Raw genomic sequence first — 21,815 nt, 5'->3', positions numbered from 1 at the left:
GGTTCTCATACAGTGCTAAGAACAAAACTCACATGCCCCACACGCAAACTCGGGAGTCACCTTGCTGAGGCCAGAGGATGACGAAGCAGCATCCCTTAGCATGAGGTGCTTCATGCAGGTTAGCTCCCTTTTTCAGGGGAGCAAACGGGAGGTCAGACCTACCCCAGAACGGGCTAGGCTCATTCCACCCGCGGTTCGTTCTCCCGCCTGGGAGGTTGGACCCCAGTTTTCTTTTTCCTACTCTGCCTGAATTACCACATAACTTAAGATAAGGGTGGAGGTTATCTTTAATTTCTTCTTTTGAACCTGCTTTACTTTGTAAAAACAACCGAGTATCTGCAGGCGCAGAACCCGGAGCCGCCGCCGTGAGCACCCCGCCGCTGTCCCTGCGGAGCGATGCGCGTCATGCGGCCCGCCCAGCAGCGCCCTCCGCGTTCGCCCCGGTCCCGGCGAGTGCCCAGGTAGCCTGGCTCCCCGCCTCCGCCGGGCGGCGGCAGCCCGCCATTTCGGCTCCCCATCGCTCCTCCTGGGACCTCCAAGGCAATTCAGCGCCAGGCGCCGTGACAGGGGTGCAGAGCCAAAGCCCTCGCGGGACGGACACACACACACACACACGACCCCCTTCGCCATTTCCCCCTCCTCCCGACCGCGGCAACGGCGAGCGCTCACCCGGAAGCGCTCCCGGAAGGCGGTGCCGCCCTGCGCGAGTGCTTCCGCCTGGCTTCTCCGCTCGGCCCCTCCGCCACGCCGGCGCCACCGCCTCCCGTTGGCCCTGCCGCCCTCTTCTCGCCGGGCGGCCGCGGCCCCTCCGCGCACGGCCGGCTCTGCGTCTCCCCTGCCTCGCCTCGCCTCGCCTCGCCTCCCTCCCGGCCCCGGGCGATGCCGCTGCGGGGCTCCCAGGCCGCCGGGCCCTGCGGGCGGCTGCCGCCGTGGCTCCTGCTGGCGCTGGCGGCCTGGGCCGCGCGGGCCTCTGAGATCACCTTCGAGCTGCCCGACAACGCCAAGCAGTGCTTCTACGAGGAGATCGCCCAGGGCACCAAGTGCACCCTCGAGTTCCAGGTAGCCCGGCGGGGCTCGTGGGGAAGCGCTGACCCGGGCCGGGCCTGGCTGGGCCGCGCTGGCTGGGCCGGGCCGGCGGAGCTGGGGCCCTTGGAGCCGCGGCCGGGGCCCCGTGCTGGCTGGGGAGGCTCTCGGCTGCCCTGGATCCCTGCGCGGCACCGAGCCGTTCGTTGGGAGCAGCGCCCGGCTCAGCGTGGCCCTTGGAGCCGAGGCAGGCGGGAGCCTGGCCCGGAGCTAAGGAACAGATATAAATCTGGCCCGGAGAACCGCCGGTGCCTTCTACCCTCCTCAGGAGCGTGGAGAACACCGCAAGTGTCCCCGCTCAGGCAGATGCCGCGAAAACAATTTCCTTGCGGTTTGTGAAGCATTTGTGTGATGAGCGTGGTACAGCTTAAGGAGCTAATGCTGCGTATTTCAGAGTATGGTTCAAGCGGGTGTCACGTAGCAAACGTTAAGAAAGCGGTGCAACAGGCGTGCAGTACCAGCAAAGTGTCCCGTGCGTAAAGCAGGGCAGGATTCCTACAAAAAATAAAACGTGCAAGCAGCTGACATCTCGGATAACCACATCTGTGGTTAGTGTGCACGTAGTGAGGCTGCACAGTTTTTCATGCTTTTCCCAGTTTCTCTACACTTTGAACATCAGCCGGTGTGATGGTGTGCTGTGCAGCTTCAGGGTGTATAGAGCAAACAGCCCTGACAGTTTTGGTGCCTTTGAGTATATCAGCAGAGTTTGAACCTTGCAGTCTGTCACTTCAGCTGATGAAGTACAGCAGCAGCATAAGAGAGAAATCATCCTTGGTGATGGAAATCACAGCTGCTTTTGATGGGGCTAGGTACTTTTATGGTCTGACCTTCTGGGTTGAACTTCCATGTTGGTTTTTTCCTCCCCCGGCTGCTGGTCCACCTTTTGTATTTTGGGGAGCATTGCTGCCAAATATCGGTCCTTGTTACTCTGTCCTACGTATTCTAGTTCTTTCTGTTTCTTTTCCCCTACCCAAACATCTCTTCTTCCTGCTTGTTACTTTATTAAAGTCTTCTGTGCAGTATTTCCTCCCCCTGTTTTGAAGTGTATATCATTGGAGGTTGCTGGAGAGATAAGCCTTCTGTTGTCCCTTTTGTTGGTGACCAGAACAGGAGTAGCATTGTTAAAGTCTGGACTTGACCAACTGCTGGTAGACTGAAGTGCTGTGTGTATGTCCTTTGGCTGCATGTTTCAAGAGGGAAGGAATCTTAGGTGAACTTTAAAGCTCTGGCAAATCTTTACCACGTATATGTAAACTGGCCCTGTCACAGTGTTGGTATAACTAAATGTGAATGACTTCCATGTAACTGCTAAAAAGCAAACCCCTGTCAAATTTGAGATCATACTTCAAAAATGAGCCATCGTTTCATCATAGAAAAATCTTATTTTTGTTTTTCCATCCACGCAGGTAAGCATTTCTGTAGGAAAATCCCGAGTAGATGCAGACATCCAGGCAGAGACATCCAGAGATCCAGGCATCCAGATTTTTCTTTGTTTTTTGTATCCTGTCAACACATTTTTGGGGAAACTGTGGAGCTACTGCTTGCCAACTGAATATTTTTTAAACTTCCTGCTTACGGAGCAGCTACTGCCCAGATCTCGTGTTATTTCAGTTGTACCATTAACATTATCGTTTTAATAACTTGATACCTAAATAAAGTGATGTGAGTTTAAATAATACTCTGTGAACTGAAGGGCAGATACTCAGATACTAAAATATTTAAGTGATTTCTGCACACATATGAGGGGCATGTCTTTAGATATAAGTCTCTTCTTCCTTCACCAGGCTTTTTCTTAAAAGCAAAAAGTTTGGAGCAAGGATTAAGTGTAAAACTACTAGCCTTAGAGTCATCAGAGCACCCAAGTTATGAATACTTAAGCTGCCAATTAGTCTTTCTGTAGAGGTGGGATAGCTAGTCTACAGAGCAATATGCTATAGGCCAACAATAATCAAAGCCTGAAAAAAACCTTGAGACAATCGTGAAGTTTCAAGTCACTTGCAGACATTATCCAGATGTGCTGGTTTTGGGAAGAAATGCTGTGTCTAGCTGCAGGAGGGAGGCAGCAGACCCCCCAGAACACTGCTGTGTACACAAGCACACGTGAAGACCTGCCAGGTTGATGTACCTGTTCTACTGGTCGAATGCCATTCCTGCAGCCTAAAGCAGCTTGAGCTAATAGGGTAGTTATGCTCTGTTGGCCATACGGAAAGGAGCCATCTTATTCCCTGTTAGCAATCTCCTCTGGCTGAATCAACTCCATGGAAAACTTGTGAATGCAGCAAATGGTTGATTTATTACAGTAACTTCTTTGCTGCCCTATCATAACAAAGGAACTAAAATTCCTCTCGTGAAGGGTTTGAAAATATAGTTGACATTACATGTGCTGAACCTGTTTTGAATGTCTTCTGTAGGAAAATAATTTTGCAGACTTGCTCTGAAAGGTTTTCAATTAATCCTTTATATATTAAAACACTTGTTAAAGCAAAAAAATTCTGCAGTGCCACTTGACAAGTCATACTTCTTAGAAGTTTATAAACGTCTGTTTTGTTAAAAGGACATTTCTTGGTTTTCATTTTCAGGTGATCACCGGAGGTCATTATGATGTTGACTGTCGGTTGGAAGATCCCGATGGCACTGTATTGTACAAAGAGATGAAGAAACAATATGATAGCTTCACATTTACTGCATCCAGAAATGGAACATACAAATTCTGCTTCAGCAACGAATTCTCTACTTTCACACACAAAACTGTGTACTTTGATTTCCAGGTTGGAGAAGATCCACCACTGTTTCCTAGTGAGAACAGAGTAACTGCACTTACCCAGGTAAAATGCTACTGTGTTTGACAGCAGCTGCTAGGTGGGGGCAATGTATTTTCAAGTTGAACTGCATTAGATATCTATATCGCTTTTGAAAATCAATGTATTGGAGCTGGAGCGTTTAAAATAATCTGGATTGCTACAAATAAGGTTTCTTTCTGAAGATAGGGTTTATAGAACACAGATCAGAGCTGGGAAGGAATCACGAAGAGCTAAAGAGAGAATTGGGGTAGTCATTTAAACCATAAACGCTAGGCCACTGTCTTCTTTCTTATGTTTGTTGTTGTTGTTATTAAAGGAACTCCTTTTAATGCCATGGTTCTGCTCCTCTTGGAGTGTGGATTTCACAACATATAAATATCAGTGGATCAGGGGTTTCAAAATTTCCAAACTTTGGAGAAACTTTGAGAATTGTTTTTATATTTAAAACAGTAGAGTCTTTTCTGGGGGAGAGCTTAATCTGACCTCTCATGTGACTGCCATCTTTAAAATGGAGAAGAAAATTCTGGCAAATAAGTGAAAAAAATCAGCCATACTTAGCTGGCTTCTAGACATTTGTCCTTTATAAGACACTATGAAGTGTCAGAGCATTATTATTTTATTCTCAGGATTTTACAGTTTTATACCACCTCTACCCAATCTAAATCCATCAAAACTTCCCTTGGAACGCTGGCTTTGTGATTTCCCGCTAACGTTCTTACCTTATAACCATCAGCAAACCTCGCTTTAAACAACTATTAAAGAATGCTGGATATGGTTGCTGTTTTGCTAGTCTGGACTCAACAGTGTAAACACTGCTTCCCAAATGCCAGTCTCACTTGAATTTACCTCACCTAAGTGTGCAGTAGGTGAGATCTGTAATGAGTAGATGACTTGCTGTTAATTCAGCTACACCTCTTACCTCTTTGTTCTTGTCACTCTTCTGCTTTGCCTTGTTCTGTATTCTCATTCTTGATCCTGTATCATTCCATCTCTTTTCCTTACTTTAGTCTTCATTTTTTTCAGTCTGTGTGTTCTGTCTGGTTTTTCTTCTGTTATCTTGGCATCAGCAGAGAGATTTTGAGAATGCAGAACATGTGGTTCCTGGATCTAGCATCTCTGCAGCCCCTTGCAGCCTGTGGGAGAAGATACATAAAAAAATAGTTTATCACAGGGTTGTAGCATAGATAATGCAACTAAGGTATCTGGGAAATGGAAAGCTAATTTTCAGAGTACAACACATCTTTGGTAAGAAGGTTCTTGTTGCAGTTTTCTTGAGGTTTGTAGCATGACAAAATTTGGGCAGCCTTTCAGAGGGACAGTAAAAGGTAAATCCCTAAAGCCAGAGTGAGTTTGTGTTTAAATCCCATGTGCAGACTAGGAGAGCTCTATAACTTATGAGTGAGACCAATGACAGAACATAGTTTGGAAAACCTCTTCCTGAATTTTGTTGAGAAGAATATCTTAGACTTGTTCAGACACCTCTCTTGAAAGTCATTGACTTGAAAAGACGGTTAGACACTGATATAAGTAACTGAGAGTGGTCCTATCAGGGTGTTAAACATTTCCTTCTGTAACAGGCCGTGCTGTTTGATCTTCAGGAAATACTGATTTTAAGCCATAAAACAGAAAAACAAACTGCAACTAGAAGTTAAGTGTTTTAGTGATCAAAACACAGTGAGAGGTACTGAAGATAAACTGAAAGTGGAAAGTATTTATGTGAAAAATTATCTAGAGCTTGGAAAACTGGTATTTTTAATTTTTTTTAATGAAAAATGACACAAAGTTGGGCAATTCATGAAGTATTTGTTATATGATTATGTTATGGAGCATTCAGAAATACTGAAAGGTAACAGAATTGTCCTTTCTCTAACCGTTTTTAATGTACATGACTAAGAGGAGGGTCACTTGCCTAAAGAACCTGTTGAGTTCAGTAATGTAGATTTTTAGGATGCTTTACAACAAGTGAGAACTATGCAATGAAGAATGCCATACTTGTGAAACACAGATGCATTTAATATATACTCTGGGGATCTTAATGTTATATTATAAGCAACTGTTTGTTTTCCTGGTATGTGTGGAGTTAACAAATGGGAGATGACTGACATTTCATAAGTGTTTCAAATGTTCATTTTGATCCCAAATACACGTGGACTTAAGATTTGTTTAGTCATTCTCAGCGCCTGTTGCCCTTTATTAGATCTGCAGTTTTACATGCTTCTGGTTTTAATAGCCTATTGCATTCCTGTGTATAGAGTTGGATCAATATAAATTAAATTTTACTAGATTTACTCAGTCCATTGTCAGACTGAAGTACTGTAAATCCTTAACTTGTGAAGTTACATGAATCCTAATTTTAAATATCAAAACTTTGAAGAAAAAGCACTGGAACAGTTCTTAATTCCATGGTGTGTATTTGTTTGCTTCTCTAGATGGAGTCCGCGTGTGTTTCAATTCATGAAGCTTTGAAGTCTGTCATCGATTATCAGACTCACTTCCGCTTGAGGGAAGCGCAGGGCCGCAGCAGAGCAGAGGATTTAAACACGAGGGTGGCCTACTGGTCAATAGGGGAAGCAATCATTCTTCTTGTGGTTAGTATTGGGCAGGTATTTCTCCTCAAAAGCTTCTTCTCAGATAAAAGAACCACAACAACCCGTGTTGGATCATAACTGGTAGTGGTAGTGCTTCAGGTCATTGTGTGCTACTTATCTGTAAAAATTACTGTTCTCCAGTTAATTGCAGGAGCAAAGGATCTGATATATGCAACATTCAGATGTGTCTACCCCTCATCCCTTAAAAATCACAAAGCATACCCAAAATGTTATGAAAGGGACACATGATTTTAAATATTTTAAAAATACTTTGGAACTTAAGTTTTTTTCTGATTCCTGTATTAAATATCTGGCAGCGACAGGCCTCTCTTCATTTCTACTGATTTTAATCCAAACCGAGTTTGATTGTTACCAATAAGATTAGCCATCTGCAGTATAACACTTCAGAATAACCCAACAGCCTAGTGTCTGACATGAGAGCCAATACTTACGAAGATTTTATTTTATTTTAATTTTCAGGTTGAATATATTGGATTATAAAAAGGCAAATGTGGTTAACCATAGTGCACTGTTTTGATTTGCTGTTAAAAAAATAATCCAGTGATACCCCTTGCTTATTTGTAAAATCGTTGCAAGTGTGACAATACGTAGTGCAAATTCTCCATCAGCCTGATAAGTCTCCACCTTCAAAACTTGCTAAGTTTTGTACTTGAGTATGTTTCCTTAAACATACATTCTTCTATATTAAAATAAATGCATTTCCTCTTTTACAATGTTTTTTTCACTGAAAAAATTATAATCTGAGACTACTCAGGAAATCCAGTTTCTGTATTCAATAACCCAAATCTCCAAGTTTATTTTAAAAACATGCAGTAAAATAGGGAATCTTGTAACTTTGTCATTGAAACTGTACGGTTTCTGTGCTCTTACTCGCTGCTGCTGCTTTTTGTATTTAAGACCAGAAGTAGCTTGGTTTGTTAAGCAGCACAGCACCAGCACTGGACGAGGTTATGTTTTATTTTAGGCACATTTAAAGGATCTTTACTAAATTGTTTTCTTATTAAGAGGCCAATTTGATATTGATACTGCACTGCACGAGTGCTGTAAATTTTACTTCCCTGTGTGTAGTGCACTGATACTTGATGGCCTTGTGGATCTAATTGCCACTGTTTTTTGCTAGTGGTTAGGAAATGTTTTAAATATTTCAGGTTATCTTTTTGGTAGAGTTATAGTTTCATTCTTTCCACTGCTCATGTCTTTAGTAGCTTAGGTACTGTAAAGTCTTGTTTTATTTGGATGTGGAAGGTAGTCGATGCATGTCCCTATAAGTAGGTTGAATTGAGCTGGTCATAAGAAGGCTAAACTCCTTCAAATGGCTCTGGAGGAATAAGTAGACTGAAAAACTCTTAAGTGCACACAAACTAAACTAAGTTGAAAAAATTTGTCACATATATTACTGGCTAATTCAAAACATGCTTCTTAAACAAGTTTTCAGGAAGCAGAGAAAGAATGCTAAACCCTTATTAATGGCCCCTATTATTTCTAGCAAAAATTTGAAATTACATGTACAGGTGATGCTTGAGCAGTCTGAAGAATTGATCTAAGATGACTTTTAAATCTTGTGGTGACTGAAAAAAAAAAACCCAACAGTGCACTTGCTCTCTGTTGTGAACTGAACAGCTGCTCTTTTGGAAACTGAAGAAAAACCTTAAACAGCTCAAAAAATATTTAAAAAGTTGGGGGGGTACTAAAAAGCTTAATGTATGTAAAATGCAGGATTATATATTATGTTTTTCTATTCTGTACTGAATTTTAATTACTGCAGTCCCATTTTGGGATGCAAGCTTCCCAGATGCTAGACTCGCAAAGACCAGACAACAAAAAAAATAGCGCTTTCTTCTTATGATACAAATCTGTGCCTGCACACAGTATTCTTGATTGTACCTATATGCTTTATTCTTGTGTTCCAGCAACTGATATTCAGTACTTTTTGTGCTGCATTGCACACAATAATGAGGCGAGTGGTACACTTCGGGTGCAAGTGTTGGATGAAAACATGATTTAGTTTTGATAGTGTCCACTGTTAACTTCTGGAGTTTTAATATCACTTGTGTAGCTTTAATCACAACAAAAGCATTTGTTTTAAAGATTGAAACACATTGGGGTTTTTTCCACTGAGTTATTCTGTGTGCTGTCAAAATTGGTAAACAATGGGATAAAACAGATAACGGTTGGCCATCACATGCCTCTTTATGCTTTCATAATGTTTGAGTGTGTGGAGCGGGACTGTTCAGCTCAATATTACTCCCACTGCAGAGGTTTAGCAGAATCCTCTGGTGTCCTGCTGCATGGTATGCAGCAACAGCTTAAAAATGCCTTTATTTTTGTGTTATTAAAAACATGGCACAAATACACATGTTTAAACACAGCTGTATATAGTTTTTAAAATAAGTGACTGAATAGGATATAATAAAACACATGCTACCATGCAGTGGATGAAGAAATGCATTGTGACTTTTAGTTAAAGCTGCATCTTTTTAATATATGAAAAGAGTAGTTTGGCTAACGGTGTGATACACAAGTAAACGCCCTGCGTTAAAGGGGATATAACTGTGTTTTTAATTGCTAAAGGCCCTGGGTTTCAGCTTTTCCTTGGATGTTTTATGTTTACAGAACTCTTCATGTCCTGAAATGTCAGTTCTTGTTTTAGTTTGGGGGGGGGGGGGAAAGTTTAGTTTGAAAAAGACAAAAAGCAGACCCTGTGAATATTGTATGGGAAAATAAAAATTAATATATGAATGTGGTCTGATTGTTTTGTTTGCACGTGCGGGTGGGGAGCATTAGCCTCAAAAAAGCTTTGAATAATGATTTGACTAGTCAACTTGTATTTTAACACATTACAGTGAATCTGCTACCTGGCACTTGATCATTACTTCTATTGCTGTACATCAAGAAGTGTACCAGTTCACTGCTGGTCATAATTAACTGTGCTTTCAGGGCACTGGAAAAACAAATTTCAGCAAGATAGTGGGGTTACTGGCTCTTTGCTCAGTACATTAGCAGTGTAGGCAGTAATATTAACAAATCTGTTCCTGTTGGAGTGGAATTCAAAGTGTCTGGCTACAGATGCCAGGAATGATTTGGGACCTGCAGCATCTTTTCTCATTAATTCTGTTAATATGGGATAAGCTAGACAGGTGCATCCAATTAGTGTTTTCTAATGATGGGGTATAAACTTCAAGTATTAATTAGTAACTAAATGTGTGATTGGGATATTAATCTTGAAGTGATCTTCCAACATCACTTGATTTCTTGTTAAAAACAGATTAAACTCCTTTTTCTGTATAGCTCAGTGGAGGAGCAGTCCTCCGGGGTGAGATGAAACCAGGAGTTTAACACAGGCCCTAACTGAGATAGATGTAAAGTCTTTCTCTCCCATTCCTCCCCTTGACTTCTACGGTTGTCAAATCAAGTTCCAGAAAAGGAAGGTTATGGTGTGTGCATAGTGAGGATGCTACTGATCTTGATGGAGAGATGTGAGGGGAAGTGACAACTCATATTGGGAAATACTCTGGTTGCCCAACAGTAGCAGCTCTCAAAAGGTTCATTATATGTATTAAAAAGTCCTTGTTACAAACCTCAGGGAGAGATCTTTTGTAACCATAAGGTGGTTTTTACATCATGATACTTTTAAGCCAGTTGATATGACTCACTCACGCCTTCCCCCCAACCTGCTGATAAGAACACAAACACACGTGCAGGTGCTCTGGTCAGCATCACTGATGTGCAACATGGTGATTTAAAGCAGATTGACTGCCTTGTGCATCCATGTTTTAAGTTTCTTGGCATGACAGGCTGTTTTGCTGGTGTTCAAAGAAGTGACATGGGTTATGCTTTATCCTTGTTTCCATCATGTTTTCAAGATGCAGGGTCCTCTGCTAATGAGTCAGTCATCTGTGCTGTGATTTTACCAGAGTGCAGAAACTAGTCTTGATAGGAACATCCACTGCTGCTAATTGTGTTTTTGGTTGTCGATAGAGGCCATTGAACAGGACTTCCTGAATATTTTCATAGCTTCTATCTCTCACTGCAAGACGCTGTCCAGCTCGGAGTGCAGGGAATGAGATGTGGCACAGCAGGATGCCATCCCTTCAAAAGCCTGCGTTGTTCAGGAGCACATTTCATAGCAGAATGTGTTTTGGTGTGCTCTCACAGGAAGGTCATCACAGCCTCCTGCCAGCCATTTGTGACAGGGCATGGCCAGCGATGAGCTGCATAGTCAAGAGCTCTCCACTTGGTGGAGCATTCCCGGTTTAAAGCAAGAAACTTCTTGTTAGGGATGGGATCACTTCCTCTCTGTCTTGGGCATTCTTTCCTAAAATTCCACACACATGTTTTCCTGATGCCAAGGACAGCAGATTTGTTCACTGCTTACTCTGAATGAAATTTCATGTAAATTACCAAAAGGAAAGTATGTTGACGCTTTTGCTGACATGCAAGATATCAAGAACTGAGGAGCATCATTTTCTTTCTGTAAGAATTCAAACATGAGGGAAAAGGCTTTGGAAATGTGATCTAATTGACATGAGACGACTTCTTTTGCATGGCACTGCCTTTTGCTCAGGTGTTTAGAGAACACGATAGCACAGGGTGTCAAGGAAGTGTCTCAATAGGGACAGAGAAAGGGGGAAAGAGAGGTAGAAGGGAGAGGGGGAAGAGAAAAAGTGGGGGAGGAGGAAAGGGAAGGAGGGAGGGAGGATAGAGAGGACGGAGCAGGGAGAGGAGCCATTGTCCTGGGTGTGGGAGGCTTAGGGAGTGCCCAGCTTACTATCTGTGGACAAGAGGTGCTCCCTGTCCTGGGGCGTGGGTGGCCTTTGGTGGCTGCTGCCGCCAGCATGGGTCTGCAGCACAGTCTGCAGAGAGCAGCCATAATTCACAGCAGAATCCACTCTCTCTAACACATACTGGCACACCTGGAATGAGGAATTCAGTGAAAGCTGCCACAAGGGAAATTAGAAAAAATGTTCGTCAAAGAGCAGATGGACATTGGAGGAACAGTAGGCTGTTACGGAAAGGGAACGTGAAGAATAGAGTATGGTAACAACCAGGAAGAGCTGTGGCTGTGAAATACTCTGCCTCACATCAAACTGTCCTTTAATCCCACTGACACAAACCCAGAATGGCATTTCAAAATACAATAATGATATTTAAAAGCACTGGAAAATAATGTTTTCAGACAGAGTACGTGACGTGCCTCAGTCTTAAGTCTTACAATTTAGTTTCTGTTATGAGCTGTTATTCTTCACAGTACACTGGAATGGAGCACATGACCAGGCGTCTGAAACAATACATCGCAATGAAGTTTTATCTTGCCAGAATTTCTTTTTTGAAAACACCTTCCTATAGATTCCTATACTTGCACCTAGGAATAATCAAGCCCCCAAACTTTCCCTTAGTTATACTGTAAAACCCCAAGAGCTGAAAGCTGAGTGTGTACGCAGTGAAAGTCCTACACCCACTGCACTCAGCAGAAGAGGAAAACGCTTGTGGCTGTCCTGAAATCAGGGTGCCTTGCTGTGACATGAGAATTTCAATAGCCAGAACTCACCGCAGGAACTGTATTTCTTCCTGTCATTTCCATTGACCGACAAACCAAACACTGAACTGTAGTAAGGAGATCTGTGCTTGGTGAATACAAACTCTCGCTCGATGCTCTCACTGTCTTGGGATGTTTAGACATTTAGACAGAGAAAGCCCAGAAGAGCTTTTGCCATACTCCAATAGTGATAATGATAATGACAAACCCTTCCATCCTTGCCATACCTATGGTGCATACCGATATAGCCCAAATTCCCAAGAAGCTTAGACTAAAAGTAGTTCTGAAGTCAATGAAAACCCCAGGAGACTGGGGCTAGCCTGGTACTGGGGCCATCTGGCCATGCCACCTCTGTGGGCCCTGGTCTCTCCAGAGGATCTGCCCTTGTCGTGGCACACGGCGCCATCCACGCCCACTGAACTCCAAGGAACATGGCAAGGCAAAACCAGGGATTACCTGGATCACTAAATCTCATCTCCTGCAGATGCACCAACCATGAAATGGGCTTTTACTCCAGAAGGGCTCAAGGAACATCCTCCAGCCACTACAGAGGGTGCCTCCAGCACTCCATAGCAAAAGAATGGCCTGTCACAAAACACAAGCTCTCAAGTCTCAATGACCGTCCCCCAGGCAGCAGCCCATGAGAAAATCCTTAGCAGATCTGAAACAAAGGTCAGTGTTAGAAAAGAAAGTGGAAGCAAGGGAATTCTGAAAGACTCAGAGCCATCACGCCCCCAAAACTCAGGCTCTCAGGTAACTCTTTGGAACTGTGCTGCAAATACCAGACCCTATGCAGCAATGCATAGGAGATTTGCCCCTCAGTTCTTGCCTTGAGGCTGTCCCCACAACTGTTCTGTGGTGAAAGCAAGGAAGCTCTATAGCGGGTGCTGTTCCTTGTCTCAGATTCCCCCAACAGTAGAGGCAAAGCAGAGACAAGCCCTGGATCTCAAGATGCCTCAGAAAGATGTAGATGACGGATGGTTTTCACATGATGCAGCAAGTCTGCAGGTTGATGCAAAGATACTAAACACCCAGACTTGGACACCCGGATGGTGGTGTCAGATGGCGAAAGGAAACAGGTGCATTTGAACGGGTATTTCATTTCCTCATGGCAAACATTAGCTCCTCTGACGTGTTTTTGAAGCAAGAAATGTTCTTTTTAATGTTTTACAGACAAGGCAGTGGACCAGAAGAGGGCAAATCCTTCTGTCTCAAGTCCCTTGGTAAGCTTGGGAAAGGAACTCCAAGGCAATACCTGAGTCGGGCTATGGAGCAAAGCTGTCTCAACTCACCCTTAACTTCCAGATCCCAGGACAGCATTGCAACCCTCCTACCCGACTTGCAAAACATAACAATTCTCAAACTTGTTCTTGCTTATGCTTTCAGCATGCACAGCCCACATGACTGGTACCATGGATTAAATCACTTGGAAGTGGGAATGAAGGCTCAAAGAAGCCAGGGGAGAGGAGAGGGGAGATGCAGCAGATTGCTTTCCAGTGCTTCGCTAGTGCCTGCAGGGACATAGATCATCAGGTGACTCACAGGCCATGGTGACTGATGATGGTTCAAAACACTTGCACAGTGCCTAGCACAAGCCTTGAGCTGTAGTCATGGAAGCTAAAATACCATTGAAAGGACAGCAGACAGCAGTGAAAAACCTGTCTGAGGACAGTGCTGCACCCCAGGGATGCCCCAGGGAAGAGCAGGTGGCTGCTGATTAATTCCAACTCCTCAAAGAGGAGCACCTTAACCCAACCCAACCCAATCAATGTTGTACCTTCTCCCAGCACTAGTACTGATAGGACACTTTCCTACCAAAGCCCTCCTCGTACTGTAACTGTGGGATTTTAGGAGAACATGAGTGCACAGGGTAAGTGCATCTTCTCTGTTGGCCAAACAAGAAGTGAAGTTCTGGCCTGCATGTGGTGGAAGCTGAAGGAATTGTTTTTCTTGGTAAAGGCTTGCACTGGCAGAAATCACTCTGTACCTGCCAAATACTGCTGCCCCAAGGCTTGCCTCTGGCTCAGATGCCCCCGCTTGTTGTCTGTGCCTCCTTCACAGCCCTCCCTGTAGCGAGGTTGCCCTGGCCGACATCAGACAGTGCAGAAAACCAGAACAGAGCAGAAGTGTCAGCAGCTGCTCAGAGAGGGGGACTGGATGCAGGCTGAGGACATCAGACCTGCGGCAAAACCAGCTTCCCCCCCGCCCGCTCTATGGGTGCACAGCTGCAGCAGGATTTGCTGTGGGGGGAGCAAATCCTTCAACATGGCCCTGGGCTCCAGGGGCCTGTGGCAGTGCCCCCCAGCAGGCTGGTGCCACCCATGGTGGGGTGCAGGGAAAGGCACCAGGGGAAGGAGGAGAAAGCAGCACCCAGAGACTGAGTCAGGGAAATAGGAATTTATTCCCTTTTTCTTGAATCAAGGGTTGATGAAGCCCTGCTAGTGCCACCAGCGGGGCGGCTTCTTGCAGGGCTGTGGAGAGTCCTGGGGACCGGGTGCCCTCCTCTTTGGGGGTGCCGCATCCCCCAGGCATGCGGTTCCTGCCCCGGCCGGGGGCAGAGGGGCTGCAGCTGCAGCCCTGGGCAGAGGGACCTGCTGCTGCTGCCTCCCCCAGCTCCACCTGGGGCTCCTCCTGCTCGGCAGGGACCAGCGCAGATGGGGGGCAGCCAGACCCCCGCAGAGGGCAGCCTCCAACATGCTGGGATGTTCCTCCACATTGTCAGGGCCTGCGGGGCTGCTGGAGGAGGCCAGGTGTGAGGCAGAAGTCCCCCCCTGGGAGGCGCTGGGGCTGAGGCTGGCGGCAGAGCCGTCATCCTCCTTCCTGGCAGTGCAGGGGTCCTGCTGGCCCAGGTGCCAGCGCATCTCCCTGCTGCACAGGTGCATGGCAGCAGCAACGAGCTGGCAGACGAAGGTCTGCGTGTGTTCTTGCAGGCAGTTCTGCAGGTTCTGCACCAACACCTCCTCATCCAGCCCCCAGAGGCACAGGTAAGCCAGCATGGTGCCCCCTCCTGCAGCCACTGCCCACCACTGTTCCTCAAAGAGCACCCTGAGCTCCCTTTGCAGCTACGACAGCAGGGGGCTGATGTTATCTGGGTGGCTCTTGAAAAAGTCCACCCAGACCTCAGGATGAAAGCCACCCACCTCAGCCCTGGGCACTGGCCCTGCAGCCCCTTTCTCGTCCTGCCGGTCTTCAGTGGGGCCTGGGACGTCAAACATCAAATAATCATCCAATTGCAGTGAGAAGAAGATAGCCGTTGCCACTGACCTGCACAGGGGGCAGTTTGGCTTCTGCCATGCCCAGCACAATGTGCAGCCTAGGCAAAATTGGTGGAGGCAAGGTGACATGTAGGCGATGTCCTCTTGATCATTATGGCAGATAGGGCAGCTCCACTTGCTCTCGGTGCCCATGCTCTCTGTGCTCTACAGCAAGCTGGGGAGTGCTGAGGACGAGGAGCTTCTTCCTCTTGCTGGTACCGCAAGTGGTGGGTGTTGTGCACTGCAAAATGGAGAGAGGCCATGGTCACTCACTGTCCCGGGAAGTGGAGGGGAGGAAGAAATGCCCAGGCCCCTCGAGAAGGACACCCTCCCAGCTCCCTGAGCCCCATTGTCCACCCCACAGCCGCTCCGGGGTACATTTCCCCACACAGCTGACCTCTCCTGCTGCAAGCTCGCCCTGCGGTGCCCAGCTGCCTGAACAAGGCAGGGCCAGGGAAACACAGCATGGCTCTGGGACAGGCACAGAGAGCTGCTGACGGCAGCCCCCAAAGCACCACACAGCACCAGGAGAAGCCTCGCTCCACCCTCCAGACCTCGCGGGCACACTCAGCAGGAGTCCAGGCATGCGCCAGGCTGGGCCAGGCTTTGCCGGCGCCCAAAGATAAGCAGCAAGTAACATGAGGTCAGTCTATTGCTCGCCGATGTCACAGTCCACCGGTTGGTGACATCACCCTCCACCACTTGGTGATGTCACAGCGGGCCTTCCATCCCTGCAGGCACACGGGATCAGGAGAAAAAAGAAAATACCATTTCTTATTTTCATCTTTTCCATTTCCTTGCCGCTCTAGCTTGATCACCTGCAACACGTGCCCATGGCTATATGTCTCCTCCCCTTATCCTGATGCCTTGCAGAGGCCTCCTGTGAGGGGGAGTGTGGTGGAACCAGTCAGCGTGGACTGCCAACACTGGATGATGCCTCCACCTTTCCCTGTGCAATGCCAGGAGTTGCAGAGACGTCATGGCTTGTAACTGGCCAGCCCTGGGTGAGGGTCTCCAACCAGGTGGGTCACCCCCCTTGCCCACAGAGAGAAGTCTGAAGGAGCATTTGTCACCAACTGTGAGGGTGACCCAACCTGTGGGTGTGTAAAGATTCTGACCATGGGCTTCTCAGGATTACGCAATATGCAAGCACATGGACAACTGCGTTTCTGAAAATGTCTTCATTAAAAATTACCACAAAACTACTAGTAGTGAAAAGAAATATATATAAATACAAATATATGCCACAAGTTACTGCAAAATTATCACTAGAAAAGAAAGTATATACTTATGAACATTGAATTATGCATACACCTATAAATATATTACATGAGTTGTTACTGGTATGACACTCACCAGACCACTCCCCACTCACCAGGAGTGGGCCTAGTAGACAACAGAACAAGTCTTACATCAAAGATGATCCACATCACAGAGTCTGGAGTCAGCCAGGCGTTCCTGGCAAGGGTTCAGTCTGTCCAGGAGAGCTCATGCAGAGAAGCGCTTGCAGAGAAGCTCTTGCAGGGAAGCTCTTTTTGGGTAGGCAAGAAGTTACTTTTTCTGCCTTTTTGGTGTAGATAGATAAGTGGTCATAGGACACCAGTTCCTGGAATAGTTGTTGCTGACTCCTGTTTTCAGGGAAGGTCAGTTTGTTATCACAGTTTCTATATCCTGCACTCATCAGGGTCTCTTTGTCATGACAGCTACTCCCCATCAAGGAGATTTCAGCTGAGCTTATCAGGGATGTTTCAGTATTCCAGCTGAGGAGATAGCCTTCTTTTTCTGTCCCTTTGCCTGGTCAACTTTGTGTCAGCTCCCACACTTTGTGACTTTGTGTCAGCTCTTGTGTTGCCCCTCCACAGGCAGGGAGGGGGCAGGACTCAGCACCCACCTCCCCATAGGGACCTAAAACATGGTCTAGTGGGGATACTAGAGCAGGCACCTTAGGAGCAAGGTCTCATTCTTCCAGGGTTTCTTTGCCCATTGCAATCTCCGGTGCTCTGTGCCATCTGGCAGTGGCCCTGGTCTCCCTCCTGAAACATCTGTTCAGCGCTGCGTCTACACTGTGTGGGTACCACACATTTGTGGTGTGGAGCAGGGGCAAGTCAGGATGTCACATCTGGTGCCAGGGTGATCCAGGAAGAGGGCTGGGGACGGTTCTGCACCACAGGAGACTGCAGGTCCTCCTGGCAACAACTTGGGCACTGCCAGTGCTATGACTGCTGCTCAGGAGGACATGAGAGCAAGGCCCCTCCATGCTCTCGTTCCACAAAGCTGCTAGTGGGTAAAAGCTCTGCTGCTGATCAAGAGACTCCAGAGGATGCAACTGCCCAGGCAGCAGAGCCCAGCCTCTCCAGGGAAAGGCTTTTCCTCAGCTCCAAGAAGTCTGTGGGTGGAATGAGGTGGAGCAGCTGTGTGTGGTTTCTGGCAGAGGAGCCACAGATCCTGCTCTCCCCATCTCTGTGGAAGAACAACCTTCAGAAAGATCCCTTTAACTTCCAGAATTTATTCTTTTCAGCTTTATATGAAAATACAGATAGCTGGTGTCAATGAGCTGCCCTTAGTAAGATTAAAGTTCAGGTGGTGTGTATCAGACTAGCTACTATCTTGCGGGGGGGGGCCAAGATGACATCTGTGAGAAGACGCCAAGGGCCAGCTCTAGACTGCCTGCATCTACTGAAAACCCCAGGCTCCCTTTTGCTGGCCCTTTTGGGCTGACTGCTGCCTCACAGTTTATGTTTTTTCCTAGTAAAAGACTGAAGCTAACTAAGGAGCTGAAGCTAACTTCAGTGGCCGATGCCCAGTTCTGAGAGCACACCTGTGGGCGAACAGCTGCTGGGGAAGAGCTCCTTGGACAGTGGCCCTGCTGCTGGGACATGATGAAGGATGTTGTGGAGGTCAGGCCCATGGGGGAAGAGACAGCCAATTGGCTGTTCCCAAGCTGTGCCGCACTCCCCCACGGACTTTGGCTGTGTGTCAGCCTTCCTCCTGGTGCTCCAGCATCCATCCTCTCACCCCGAACCGCAAGGGGATGCAAGATTTGAGAAAGGGATGAGAGCCCCAAATCACCCAAATCACTGAAGTGCTAATGAGTGCCTCTTAATGCCAACAGCAAATTAACATTCCAACCCTTCCTCAGGTAAACCCAACAGAAGCACAAAGGTTACACTTGTGCAGCTGCAAGCAGGTGCAAGATGAAATGCCAGTGCTATAGCCACCCTCCTTCCTGCCGGCAGGGAGGAGAAGGGCCAATTTTGGCTCTGTCAACATTATCTCTATTACAAGTATAGGAAGAAGAGAAACACCTTTCAAAGACAGCAAGTGACACATTGCCTTGGTTGTTGGATTTTTAAAATTCTTTTAAACACAACTTCAAAATGTTCTGTGGATATATTTAACATACAATGAGAATACTGGAAAATGGCTTTCTGAAGTTACAACTTCCAAACATTCTTCTGAGAAACCTTAGAAGTTACATACCAGCATTCTTCACTTTACAGAAGTGTTGAGTGTAAAACATGCAACTTTTTTTCTGGGGAGTCAAACCAGCATGACCTGTTGACAAGTCTGTTTGGTAGCATTTGTGTCAAGGGTGGTGGTGGTCTTTCTAGATAGCTGCTTTAGGAAGGATGTCCTCAGAGAAGGCTGTTGACTGGAGGCTGCTGCTTGTTCTCCTTGACCAAGGCTAGTTACAGTTCCCATGTGAGGGGTGTTGCTGTTTGTATCTGCTATGACTAGACTCTATCAGCTGCTCTTTCCTGAAATCCAACATCAGCATTTCTACAGGTATAAAAAGCAGAACCCTGCCGGTATCTACTTTGCTCATTTTCTCTTCTGTGATAATGATCACTGTCTCTGCTTCTTGATCTCCTTTTGCAATGGCCTTTGCTACATGGTTGTGATCTGCTTACTTCTCTGCACGTAGGACTCTGATGGCTTAGAAAGCCTCTCTGGCTTTTTGGAGAGATCACAGAATCACAACATAGTTGAGGTTAGAAAAGACTTACCCTTGGTGGAAGAGGATCAGATAGAGAATACTTAAGCAAACACAACATAGATAAGTCCATGGGCCCTAATGGGGTGCACCCACTAGCACTGCAGGAGCTGGCAGATGTCACTGCAAGACCACTCGCAGCAATCTTTGATCCGTCATGACAACTGGAGGAAGCAACCGAGGACTGGAGGAAAACAAATGCCACTCCTGTCTTCAAGAAGGGCAAGAAAGAGGACCTAGGGACTATAGGTCATCAGCGTTACCATGATCACAGGGAAGATGATGGAGCAGCTAGTCCTGGAAACCATTTCCAGCCACATCAACAAGAACAACATCATCAAGAGTAGTCAATGTGGCCTCACCAAGGGGAAGTCATACTTGACCAAATCCATAAAATTCTTCAAGGAAATGACTGGCCTCATAGATGTGATGAGAGCAGTGGATATTGTCTACCGGGACTTCAGTAAGGCTTTTGACACTGTCTCCCATAAGATCTTCACAGAGAAACTTTGGATGTATGGGCTGGAGCAGACAGAGAGGTGGACTGAAAAGTGATTGAATGGCCAGGACCAGAGGGTGGCGATCAGCGGCACAAAGTCCAGTTGCAGGCCAGGAACTAGCAACGTACTGCAGGGGTCAGAACTAGGTCCTGTTTAACACTTTCATTAATGATGTGGATGCTGGGCAGAGCGTACCATCAGCAAGTCTGCAGACGACACAGAACTGGGGGGGAGTCTCTGATGCACCACAGAGTTGTGCTGCCACCCAGAGGGACCTGGACAGGCTGAAGAAATGGGCCGACAGGAACATCATGAAGTTCAGCCTGGAGAAGTGCAAAATCTTGCACCTGGAGAAGAACAACTCCAGGCACCAGTACATAGTGGGGGCCACCCAGCTGGAAAGCAGCTTTGCGAAAAAGGACCTGGAGGTCCTGGCTCAAGTTAAACTCGACCCAGCAGTGTCACCTTGTGGCAAAGAAGGCTAACTGTATCCTGGGCTGCATCGGAAGGGATGTTGCCAGCAGGTGGAAGGAGATGATGAAAGGATAACCCTGTACTCAGCACTGTTGGGGCCACATCTACAGTATTGCGGCTCTGGGCTCCCCAGTACCAGAGAGACACGGACATACAGAAAAGAGAGTCCAAAAAGGGCCAAGACGTTGGAGAGACTGGAGCATCTCATACACGAGGAAAGGCTGAGAGAGCTGGGGCTGTTCAGCCTGGAGAAGAGAAGGCTTGGGGGATCTTCCCTACGGTGTAGAGAAGACAGAGCCAGGCTCTTTCCAGTGATGCCCTGTGACAGGACCAGAGACAATGGGCACCAGCTGACACAGGAGGTTCCCTCTGAACATCAGGGAACACTTTTTTACTGTGAGGGTGGCCTAGTACTGGCATAGGTTGCCCAGAGATACTGTGGAGTCTCCATCCTTGAAGCTATTCAGAAGCCGCCTGGACACAGGCCTGGGCAACCAGCACTAGGTGGTTCTGCTTGGGCAGTAGGGTTGGACTGGACAACCTCAACCATTCTGTCATTCTGTGATTAAAATGCAGAATAATTTTCAAACTTTCCTTTTCCTACTTTTCCTTATTACTTTGGATGTTGTAAACTGTTGCTTTTCCTCGTCAAATAAAGATAAGAATTAAACTCCCAAATGAACCTTTCTGGATGTGATCTGCAAGGTTTTCCAGGTGATATAGGAAGTGCAATAAACAGTCAGCAGTCTTCTTCAGTGGAAGGTAAATGCCTATGTTTTTGGTGAAAGTTAAATGGCATTTTGACCAGTTCTACTGTAAAGGTATTCTGTTCACTGTCAAAGCTCAGTAAAGTGAGCTGTGAAAAAAAACATTTTTGATGTATTGCTCTGGAGCAGGACAAATATTTTTTGAAGGTGAATATGTAGAGGGGTTATGTCTGTTATATATAACCTCAAAATTAGCTAAAATCAATCCAGTATTAGATACCTGTTATGTAAGTGTTGATGTAATTTAATGCAATGCTCTATATTCTTGATAGCTTTGTTATCAGTGTGTCCTTCCTGATCAAAGCTTTTACCTTAATTTGGAAGAGATACGTTCATTGCTCAGTTCTCTAAATCTCTCTATGCCCTTATCTCTACACTTGCAGCATTTCTGAAATAGGCTACTGACTTTATGTATGGCACTTATGAAATTTCTGATTTTGCTTTGCAGTGGCCACAGCTGCCGATAAATTGAAGAGCTGGGACTATACTTAGCATATATTAGCTGTATTTGTTGTATTTCATAGGGGAGTGATCCACGTTTCTGGGTTTAACTTGTAAACGGGGAAATGAAATTCTTCTGAGGATGTCTTCTAGCATCCTAAGTTTGTATTGTTTTGTGTGCATGGGGAAAAATACGAAGTTTCTTGCAGTAAAATCAGTTTTATTTTAATGTCATTAAATGGGCGTAGTGGGGAATACCCAAGACAAGGTCACTGTAGCCCACTAGGAGGTGATAGAAAGCTCATACATACTGTAGAAAATCTAGACTGTAAATCCGAAATAAACAACCTTGGAGT

At 46.2% G+C, this 21,815-nt stretch overlaps 1 protein-coding gene across 1 annotated transcript; it reads left to right on the top strand.

Moving 5' to 3' along the window:
* Positions 1 to 689: 689 nt before the first annotated feature.
* Positions 690 to 9,232, top strand: TMED7 (transmembrane p24 trafficking protein 7). The gene is made up of 3 exons (XM_075078212.1): positions 690 to 1,059; positions 3,663 to 3,908; positions 6,314 to 9,232. The coding sequence occupies exons 1-3, from the start codon at positions 880 to 882 to the stop codon at positions 6,548 to 6,550; spliced, it is 663 nt and encodes a 220-aa protein (XP_074934313.1). The 5' UTR covers positions 690 to 879; the 3' UTR covers positions 6,551 to 9,232.
* Positions 9,233 to 21,815: the final 12,583 nt, after the last annotated feature.

Source organism: Phalacrocorax aristotelis, chromosome Z, assembly GCF_949628215.1.
Source record: "Phalacrocorax aristotelis chromosome Z, bGulAri2.1, whole genome shotgun sequence".
Lineage (NCBI taxonomy): Eukaryota > Metazoa > Chordata > Aves > Suliformes > Phalacrocoracidae > Phalacrocorax > Phalacrocorax aristotelis.
Note: the sequence above shows the minus strand (reverse complement) of the source record. Positions and strands in the feature narration are given on the sequence as shown.